Source organism: Ziziphus jujuba, chromosome 1, assembly GCF_031755915.1.
Source record: "Ziziphus jujuba cultivar Dongzao chromosome 1, ASM3175591v1".
Classification (NCBI taxonomy): Eukaryota; Viridiplantae; Streptophyta; class Magnoliopsida; order Rosales; family Rhamnaceae; genus Ziziphus; species Ziziphus jujuba.
Window position 1 is genome coordinate 28,590,850 of NC_083379.1, and position 11,217 is coordinate 28,602,066.

The window sequence follows — 11,217 nt, forward strand, 5'->3', positions numbered from 1 at the left end:
TTGTAACGTTTCTCGGGTGTCATGTACATACATGCACGTGTAGTTCTCCCATTGGCTTAATTTAAAGTCAAATATCATAGGCGCCAAACGGTACATCCCCTTCCTTCAAACGGCAGTTCGGCACAAAAACTCCCAACCCTCTTTTTCATTTCCATCATCTTCTTCTTCTTTTAAGTACATGTTGGTGTTGGTGCATTTCTTGTATGTCATCCACCCTTTCCTCCTCCTCCCCCTCTATCTCTTTTTGTAATCCCACAGTTTTCTTCGAAACTTTTTAGCTCAAAGAATGCTGGGTTTCTATAGATTTTCAATGTTTAGCTTTCTCTGTTTCATCATCTTTAAAGCCGTGGCTTTGACCCAAGAAAGTGTGCAGCTCGAAAGGGATCGAGCTGCATTGCTTTCGTTCAAGTCTGGGATTGTTTCAGATGCACAGCATGTTCTTGATGATTGGACAAGTTCTATTCCTGTCTGTAACTGGTCAGGAATCAAATGCAACAATGGTAGAGACCGAGTTGTGGAGCTTGATCTTAGCGGAAGGTCACTCAGGGGAACCATTTCGCCATTTCTCGCTAACCTTTCTTCCTTAACTGTCCTTGATTTATCAAGAAATTCTTTCCAAGGTGATATTCCTCCAAAATTAGGCTTCCTTATGCAACTGACAGAACTGAGCTTATCATCCAATCTTCTTCAAGGAAACATTCCTTCTGAATTGGGTTTTCTTCACAAATTGGTTTACCTCGATTTGGGAAGCAATCGGCTTAATGGTCAGCTTCCAGACTCACTTTTCTGCAATGGGTCATCTTCTCTGCAATACATTGACCTTTCTAACAATTCTCTTAGTGGTGAAATCCCATTAAAGAATGAATGTGAGCTTAAAGAACTGAGATTTTTTCTCCTGTGGTCCAATCGACTTGTGGGTCGTGTGCCTCCTGCTCTTTCAAACTCCTCCAAGCTTGAATGGCTCGATTTGGAGTCCAACATGCTAACTGGGGAGTTGCCATCTGATATAGTACGTAAAATGCCGTTATTACAGTTCCTTTACTTGTCCTATAACGATTTTGTGAGCCATAATGATAACACCAACCTAGAACCCTTTTTCAATTCTTTGGTTAATTCCTCTAACTTCCAAGAACTAGAATTAGCAGGAAACAATCTTGGTGGGAAAATACCTTATAGTATTGGTGATCTTTCTACCAATCTTGTACAAATTCATTTACATGAGAATCTCATTTTTGGTTCAATTCCTCCTCACATCTCAAAACTTGTCAATCTTACCCTTTTGAACTTGTCTAGTAACCTTTTGAATGGGACAATCCCGCCTGAACTATGCCGAATGGGAAAGCTAGAGAGGGTTCTCTTGTCAGATAATTCACTCTCTGGAGAGATTCCATCTGCTTTTGGTGACACTTCCCATCTGGGTCTCCTTGATTTGTCCAAAAACAAGCTTACTGGTTCAATTCCAGATAGTTTTGCTAATCTTTCCCAGTTGAGAAGACTCTTGCTTTATGAAAACCAGCTCTCAGGGACTATACCTCCAAGTCTAGGAAAATGTGTCAATTTAGAGATTCTTGATCTTTCCCACAACCAAATTTCAGGGGTACTTCCTCATGAAATTTCAGGATTGAGAAGCTTGAAATTATACTTGAATTTGTCTAGCAATCATTTAAGTGGACCGTTACCAATGGAGTTGAGTAAAATGGACATGGTGCTTGCTATTGATCTATCTTCCAACAATCTCTCTGGGACTCTCCCTTCACAACTTGGAAATTGCATTGCACTTGAGTACCTTAACCTTTCTGGTAATTTCTTACAGGGCCCCCTTCCGGTTTCCATTGGAAAGTTGCCTTATCTTGGACAATTCGATGTATCGTCAAACCACTTAATTGGTGAAATACCACTAACCCTGCAGGCATCTCCAACTCTAAAGCATCTCAACTTCTCCTTCAACAACTTCTCAGGGAATGTCTCAAACAAGGGAGCCTTTTCTTCTCTAAGCATGGACTCTTTCCTGGGAAATAGTGGCCTCTGCGGCTCGATAATTGGCATGCCAAATTGCAGGAAAAAACACCATATTCACCATTTGTTTATTGTGACAATTCTCTTGTCACTCTTTGTTACTCCAATTTTGTGCATATTTATCTACCCTCTGATACTCAGATCGAACTTCCAAAGAAAATTTGCAATTTTCAACAAAGGGGATTTAGAAGAAGGCAGTAAAAATCTAAAGCACCCAACAATCTCATACCAGCAGCTAATTAATGCCACTGGAGGGTTCAGTCCTTCAAGCTTGATTGGTTCAGGCAGGTTTGGGCATGTCTATAAGGGTGTTCTCCAAGACAATACAAGAATTGCAGTGAAGGTATTGGATTTGAAAGCAGCTGAAATGATTTCAGGAAGCTTTAAAAGAGAGTGTCAAATTCTAAGGAAAACCAGGCACAGAAACTTGATAAGGATCATTACAATTTGCAGCAGGCCAGATTTTAAGGCTCTTGTTCTGCCACTGATGTCAAATGGGAGCTTGGATAGGCATCTCTACCCTAGCCATGGATTAAACTGTGGACTGAATTTAATTCAGCTGGTGAGCATCTGCAGCGATGTAGCTGAAGGGATGGCCTATCTACACCACCATTCTCCTGTCAGAGTTGTTCACTGTGATCTCAAACCAAGCAATATTCTACTTGATGATGACTTAACGGCTTTGGTGACTGACTTTGGAATTGCAAGGCTAAATTCCAATAATAATAGCAATTTTGCTAATGATTCAACATCTTTCAGCTCAACAGAAGGCTTGCTATGTGGATCTGTTGGCTATATAGCTCCTGGTATGTCCTTCAAATTATAATGTTGATAAATCAGTAGAAACTGTTTGATATTTTACTGACATACTTACTGATATAATGCAGAGTATGGACTCGGAAGACCAGCTTCAACTCAGGGGGATGTTTTCAGCTTTGGGGTACTTTTACTGGAAATCATAACAGGAAGACGCCCAACTGATGTCCTTTTTCAACGAGGATCAAGCTTGCATGAATGGGTAAAAAGTCATTACCCAAGCAGGCTTGAACCCATTGTTGAACAGGCTGTGGATAGACATGCTCCACCAACATTCCCAAAGCATCGAAACAAAGTATGGGTCACTGTGATCCTGGAGCTGATTGAATTGGGTCTCATGTGCACTCAGTACAACCCTTCAACAAGACCAAGCATGCAAGATGTTGCCCATGAAATAGGGAGGTTGAAGGGGTATATCTCAAATCCTTCATTTCTTTTGTTGGAAGAAGAAGTTGACCAACCCAAATGATGCATTTTGATCTCGGGAATAGTATCTGTTTGAATAAGTAGTTTGATTAGTTGATGGGTTTACTGATATTCATTTGTTTTAACAATATTATTGAATAGTATTTGTTCGAATAAGTAGTCTGATTAGTTGATGGGTTTACTGATATTCATTTGTTTTAACAATATTATTAGATGTTAATAACTCTATTTCATTGTTATTACAAAGGCTTCATTTTTTGTTATTTGTTATTATTTGTTATGGAATTCAATGTAGTTTAGTACATCATCCTTAGTGACAATAACAGTACTCTTTTATATAAGGTTGAAATTTTTATCAAATTTGTAATATAAACTTTTTGAACAAGCTGGGTCCTGCATCATGATTAACAACTACTAATCCTCCCCTGTAATACTGCTTGCCTGATGTATATCAGAACCAATCAAAGAAAGGTTTTGTTGGGTTTTGTTAATTTAAAAAAAATTGACGAAACACATGTTGTTAGTGATCAAGATAGTGAACTATGAATCATAATTTGAATCAATCTTCTTTGTGCTTGATTTAATTAATGGTAGCCTTTTTGGGTGTGCTGTAAGTTATAATATTTGGTAATCAAGGTATTTGCGGAACCAAAACAGCCTCAATCTTGTTGACTCTCTTTTGGCCTACCCCTGGATATATTTGCCTTATAATAAGTAGTTAGTGGAAGTGGATAATTAATAAGTATCCTATGGATGCTATATTTAAACTAAAATGATAGCATCCACTTGAATGAATCCTTTTAATCACTCAGACAGGCATGCGAAATTTGCTACAGATTTAATATTATGAGTTTGTTGCAGTAGGTCAGTTTGTCTATGGCAAGGGATTAAAAATAAAATGAATCTAAAAAAGCATTTATATAAGAAGAAATCAAAAGCCAACCAACTGTTTAACTTATTAATTATAAACCACAAGAATATATATTTAACAGATCCCAATTTTAAGCCAAGTTTAGTGACAAATACGTGACAAAAACAAGTTGTTCAACATGGACAATATTTCATTGGAAAGTGTCGGGTCCTGGGTTTAATTTACAATTACTTATACACAGTTAACAGAGATTATCTGTCAAAAATAGATGACCATAAAATATGCATGGCAGAACGACACAACTATATACGAGACTATTAACAACTGAATATTTTATAAGGGATTACTGGTTCCGTTAGTCCTGAACTAAGTCTATAGATCCTTAAACTTTCTTTTTTTCATTATGGTTTCTAAACTTCATCTTTTGATACATTTTGATCTTTAAACTAATTTTTTATAGTTTTAAAACATACAATACATTTACTGTAATAAAAAAATAAACTTATAATATCAAACAATTCCGTGAGATTTTTGCATGTTGCATTAAAAATATTTCATATTGCATATTGCATAACTGTGAGAAAGTAGACAAAAAAAAATAATTTAAATACAATAATATACATAAACTGAAGTTTAAAGACCAAAATATAATTAAAAAAAATAAAAAACCAAAGTGCAACTATAGATGTAGTTCAAAGACCAACGGTACTAATTAACCTTTTTTTAGAATTAGCTTTGGTGACCATATATATCAGGGATGATAGCCAGTTAGTAAATTATTTAATTTTATTTAAAACACTTAGTAGTTAACAATTTATTAACTTTATTTTATCAGAACATAATTATTTAAAACATAAATCTATATGTGAAAATGATCCAGCCGCTTAACTTGCCATTGGAGGTGACATTCTTAATGATAGATTAATTAATTAACTGAAAGTTTAGGCCAGGTGGGCAAAACTAGAGTTTTCTACACAATTCACATAGCTTTTAGATTCCTTGCCAAACTTTCCAATTACCAAGAAAAAGGTTAAAATGGATGTTTATATGTCTGTTAACTTTCCAATAACCCTGCTGTGACGATCCTTTTCAAATATTTAGCAACACCTTTTGATGAATCGGCACGCAATAACGACCGACCCTCTCGACATGCATGCATGGCAGTGTCCATGTATCTTCATATATCCTTGGCGACTTCAAATTCTGCTCCACCTCATAGATGTATTGGCATTTTCCAGCAGAGAAGGATAATATATATATATATATATATATATATTATATGTAACAACGTTGCAATGAGAATATTTTCATTTTTTTAAATTAAGAAAAAAATGGGTTTAAATATTTAGAATTGATGGATTACAAGTATTTAGTCTACCATGTTACTGGATTATATGCAATCACACGAATTACATCGTTTTAATATCGATGAAATTGATCATTATTTTCAATTAAAAAAAAAAATTGAGAATAATAACAGTAAAACCTAACTGTGCATATATAATACGTATGCTTAAAATTCTATGCAATTTTTTATGTTAATTATTATATTTTAAGTAAACCAAAACGGTGCATGCATGAATTAGAGGCGGCATTGAATTGAAAAGAAAAAAGCAAGATAAGTTGCACTTTGATATTCTAAAATTTTAGGTATTGCATTTGTCTTAAACTTTTGATTTGGATGAATTGGGCTTTAATGTTTTAAAATCATTACAAATTGGCACATGTAATAGTATCATTAAAATTAACAATGCTAATATCAGCATGACATCATGCTAACATCCTATTAATTTTTAGATATAAAAATTGTATATTTTATTAACAATATTGAAAAATGATATATAATCCTTTTCTATTTAAATTAAAATACACAAAATCATAATTAAATGCTTCTGGATCTAAAATTATTAAAATTGTAATTTTTCGTCTAATAAAGATTTTATTAAATAAAAAATTATAAATATTTTTTTTATGCTGAAACAAAAAAATAAAAAAGACCCAAATAACAAATAAAAATTAGAACAAAATTAGAAAATAAAATAAAAAAATTTTTCTAATTTTTTACCAAAATGGTATAATTTTTTTATTTTTGAAAAACTTTTCCATTTGACCAAATAAAATTAGACCAAATACCAATATGGAAATGAATTATGGTCTATTTTTTATTTTTGAAATATTTTCAATTTGACCGATATAAAACCATTCAAATTGTAAAAATAAAAATTAGACCAACAATTAGATCCAAAAACTGAAAGGGAGGCCTTTTTTCCATTTTGAAAATTTTGTTCCATTTTTCCATTTTGATCTATTCTAATTAATTTTGGTTTTCTATTTTTCCATTTTCGGCCTCCATTTTGTTTTATAAAGTGAATGGTCTAATTTTTTAATCTTTTAAATTATTTATTTTTATATTTTTAATTTTTGGCCTAATTTTTATTTTGATATTTGGGTCTAATTTATTAAATTTTGATCTCCTAAAATTATTTGTATTAAACAAAAAATTTCAATTTTATTTTAATTTTAATTTTTTGGTATAATTTTAGTTCTAAAAATATTTAATTATGATTGGTGGTATTTAATTTAAATAAAAAGGAATGAAAACAATTTTACAAACAAAAAACCATAAGTATAAAATAGAACATAACAAACGTATTTCTTTCAAAAAAAATTTTTAAAAATTATTTTTAATTTTGGATCTAATTTTTATTTTGGTATTTTTGTCTTTTTCGTTTTTTTTGGCTCATAAAAATTATATTTAATTTTTTGTTATATAAAATTATTTTTATTTGACCAAAAGTTCTAATTATATTTTAATTTTTATTTTTCAATCTAATTTTAGTTCCAAAAATATTGAATTATGATTATGAATATGTCGATTTATATAAAAAAAGGAATAGATACAATTTTCCAAATAAAATCCCATAAATATCAATTGGGACATAGCAAATGTATTTTTTTCAAATTTTTTAAAAATTTATTTTTATTTTTTAATTTTTTGTCTAATATTTATTTTAGTATTTTGGTCCTTTTTTGTTTTTTTGTTTTTTTTTTTTTTTGGGATTGAGCATAAAAAAATATTTTTAATTTTTGATCTAATAAAAATAAATTTATTAGACCAAAATTATAATTTTATTTAATTTTTATTTTTTGTTCTAATTTTAGGTCAAAATATTTAATTATTATTCTGGTTACTTTAGTTTAAATTAAAAAGGATTGGATATACAACTTTCCAAATAAAAAAGCACAAATATAAAATGGAAAAAAAAAATGTTTTTTTTAAATATGTTTTTTATTTATAAAACATAATTATGATATCAACATGATATCATGTTGATGACAATATCGTTAGTTTTAACCATACTATTACTTTATAATATCAATCTAAAACAACTTTTAAACTTCAGGATCTAATTCATTCAAATCCAAATTTCAACATCGAAATTGCACAATTTAAAATTTAAGAATACTAATTAAAATGCAATATATATATATATATATATACATGTTCAATAAAAGACTAAGGGCGTGTTTGTTACGCCGGACTGGGCAGGTCAGGACAGGACCCAGTCCCAGTCCGGTGTTTGGAAAGTGAAAATGGGAGGGGGACAGCTTTGTCCCGTAGATCATTTTATCCCAAATGAGGGGGATAAATCTGATCCATCTGGAGACTGGGTCACTTTTGTCCCACCGAGCTCTCTTCGAAGCATCTCTGGCCACCCCCTTCGAAGCATCGTCGATCTCGCATCACCATCCCCTTCGAAGCATCGTCGATCTCGCATCACCATCCCCTTCGAAGCATCTGGCCGGTGAGCATGTCTTCTTCTTCTATTTCGGCAATCTTCCATCATCATCATCTTGTTATTTTTCTTTGTTTTTTACCTTAATTTTTAGCTAAAAAATTATGAAATATTTTTGGGAAATGTCATTTGTTGATCTGCGAAATAAGCTTCGATCTATTTATGTTAGGGCTTGATTTGATATTCAGGAGGAAGAAGCTTGATTTTGGAGGCAAACTACCCTTCGAAGCATTTCTGGCCGGTGAGTTTATCTTCTGCTGCATCCTTCCTCTGTTTCATCGATCTGCCATCATCACCTGGTAAATATGGTGTCTCGTTTACAGTCCAAAAACCTCCATAAATCTAGATATGAGAAATAAGTTTTTTGCTTTGTCATAGGCATTTTGTTCAATTTACATCGATATTGCTGGTCTTAGTCTCTTGTTAATCTGCTGCAAAAGTTCAAAAAGAAAACTTAAAAATGATTATAAAAGATTTTAACTTAGTCTTCGAACAAATTTGTATAAAGATTGCAACTTATTCATACTAAAAAAATACTAAAATGACATATGAAAGTAGCTTTTGAATTAAACATGAACAATTCTTGTTGCGAAGCTTGTTTCTGGATCACTGGCATATGATGATATATGGTTTGGTGGTAGGACAAGGAACCCTTGGAACATTGAGGAATTCTCTACAGGTTCATCAGCTGGACCAGCTGCCTGTACTTCTGCTGGTATCATTTTCAGCTGTTTAGAATTTTATCTTTCTAGATTTCAGAAATATTTTCATGGTGTTTAATAAATTATGAAAAAATATACTTAAGCTATTAGGAGACCCTCTTAACATGGACAGAAAAATAATCATTAGCAGGAGTTAATGAGGTCAAAAGCATAAGACTATTTTAAACAACCAAGTTCTAATGCAATGTTGAGTTTACTGATAATGCTGAAAGTTCTGAGTTTATAGTGGAAATTCCCAACCACGTATAAAGAAGTTGAGCTTTAAATATTACGCTCACTTCTTAGTACCTTTGCTAAACCCACAATTGATTAAGGTACAACACATTCCACGTGACTCTTAAGGAGTATTCATTGACTTATTAGAGAAATGTTGACAGGTATGGTTCCATTTGCAATTGGATCAGAAACAGTTGGCTCGATGACTCTGCCTGCCGCTCGCTGTGGCGTGACAGCATTGCGCCCAACATTTGGCATTGTTGGTCGAGCCGGTGTGATGAGTGTATCCTTTCTGTAGAAGTGCTACAGATTGTGTAATTATTCTGGATGCTATTAGGGGAAAAGATCCAGATGATCTTTCATCAAAAGACATTTCCCTTGATGATCCATTCTCGATTGACATTACAAAACTTAGTGTTGGTTATCTTGATGATGCTGATATGGAGGTAATAATTCTATTTTTTTTTTTTAAATCCAAGATATATTATTTTTCTGTTATTTCACTATGTGGATCTCAAAAATATACTAATTCGGAAATACATTCCAGGTTGTACATGTTCTTGCATCAAAAGGTGTTAAGATGGTCCCTTTCGAGCTGAAGTATGCGGTTGACTCTGTTCAAGGCATTGTGAACTTTACTATGGACGTTGATATGTTGGCTCATTTTGATGAGTGGCAGCGGTTGGGACAGGATGATGATTATGAAAGCCAAGATCAATGGCCTACTGAACTGCGACGTGCCCGTGTATTCCCAGCAGTAGACTATGTGCAGGTTTTTTTAATGTCTACTTTTTAATCAGCTTTTAGTGTTTAGGAGCTTATTTTTTGAAAATTGCTTTCTAATTGATTCACGTAAGTCTCTTCTCATGTTTTATCATATAAACATGTTAAAAATATTGGATAACTTTCATGACAGTGGATTTTCTCTGCATATGCTTACAGTTTGAAACTAAAGACATTTTTCTGTTAATAGTTTCATATTTGGCTTAAATATCAAATATATTAAGTATATGTTCGTGTTAACTTTATATACTATATACATGCATATTCATTTTTTAACAGCTTAATCTTTTGGTAACAATGGTAATTCTAGCTGTTTTTTGGGTTTTGATGTACAGTTTAAGTTTTTGGAATTGATGACAATCTGAAAAAAATGAAACTAAGTTAGACTTAAAAAGAGAAAAAGAAACTAATTGAGGCTGGTTATTAGAAGTTGAATCCAAAATTGTATTCCATGATGTGTAGATGGTTTGAAAAGTTACATAACGAGGTGTAGAAGAAGGGAGAAGAGAACTTGAAATTTCAATTACAACATATGGGGGTTCATATTTGACAGATTTTCTGTTATAGGTTGAATTTATGATTATTACTTCTTGAACCATTTGCAACACCTAAAACAGGCACAGCGATCTCGAGGAAAGTTGATTCAAGAGGTTAGAGAGAGTTTTACTGTCGATGCATTGATTGGCAGTGCAACTGATTGGGAAAGAGTTTGCATGGGAAATCTTGTTGGCTTGCCTGTGATTGTTGTACCAACAGCATTTACCAACATATCTAATCCACCTTCTACTGACTGTCTACGAAGAACTGCTGTCACCACTGGCATTTATGCTCCTCCTTACCAAGACAGCATTGTAAGCTTAATTCTGCCCAAAAAGAAAAAAAAAAAAAAGAAAAAGAAAGACAACTTGATTTTCAATTCCAACTCAACTAATACCATCTTTTTCATATGCAGGTTCTTGCATTGGCAATGGCTTACCAATCAGTCACTGATCACCATAGGCAGCGACCACCTGTTGATGATCTTGGTCTGAATGATTCCATCCCGAACCCGCCCACAGTTACCTACCCTCCAAGGCTGTTGCATCTTTAAAGAAATGTATCTGCATGCTCAGCACTTCTTACAACAGCTCCACCATTGTTTTAACGAGTAATCAGTCATATGAATGTATTAGTACCACCATTAAAGAGATGTGTGTTGCAGCATAGGACAATTCATAATGCTTTATTAGCTTAGTGTTGAAACTGATTTTGGTAGCTGATAGTGCAGAATGCTTTTATTTAATCACCTTAAATGTATGAATTTTATTATCACAACTGAATTTCAAGATTAAAATTTTCCTTTCTTGTAAGTTTGCCATGAAAAACAACAGAAAATATTGAGTCAGAGCAATGGTTTGTCCTTTAAGATTGTCTATGATATATATATTTTTTTGGGTAAATAGATTGTCTTTGATTTGGGGCATTAAAATTCTATGTTTTTCCAATGAAAATAAATTCATCACCATCTGCTCTTCTCTTTTCCTCAATAAAATATCAGTTCAACTCTTTTGAAGAAAACACTTGAATTAGT

At 32.8% G+C, this 11,217-nt stretch overlaps 1 protein-coding gene and 1 pseudogene across 1 annotated transcript; both read left to right on the top strand.

Annotated features, from left to right (window-relative positions):
• Window positions 1–234: 234 nt before the first annotated feature.
• On the top strand, window positions 235–3,347 carry LOC125419303 (putative leucine-rich repeat receptor-like serine/threonine-protein kinase At2g24130). Its single transcript, XM_016036228.4, has 2 exons — window positions 235–2,822; window positions 2,904–3,347. The coding sequence occupies exons 1-2, from the start codon at window positions 287–289 to the stop codon at window positions 3,299–3,301; spliced, it is 2,934 nt and encodes a 977-aa protein (XP_015891714.3). The 5' UTR covers window positions 235–286; the 3' UTR covers window positions 3,302–3,347.
• A 4,296-nt stretch (window positions 3,348–7,643) lies between these two features.
• Window positions 7,644–10,990, top strand: LOC125418809 (uncharacterized; annotated as a pseudogene).
• The last annotated feature ends 227 nt before the right edge of the window (window positions 10,991–11,217 follow it).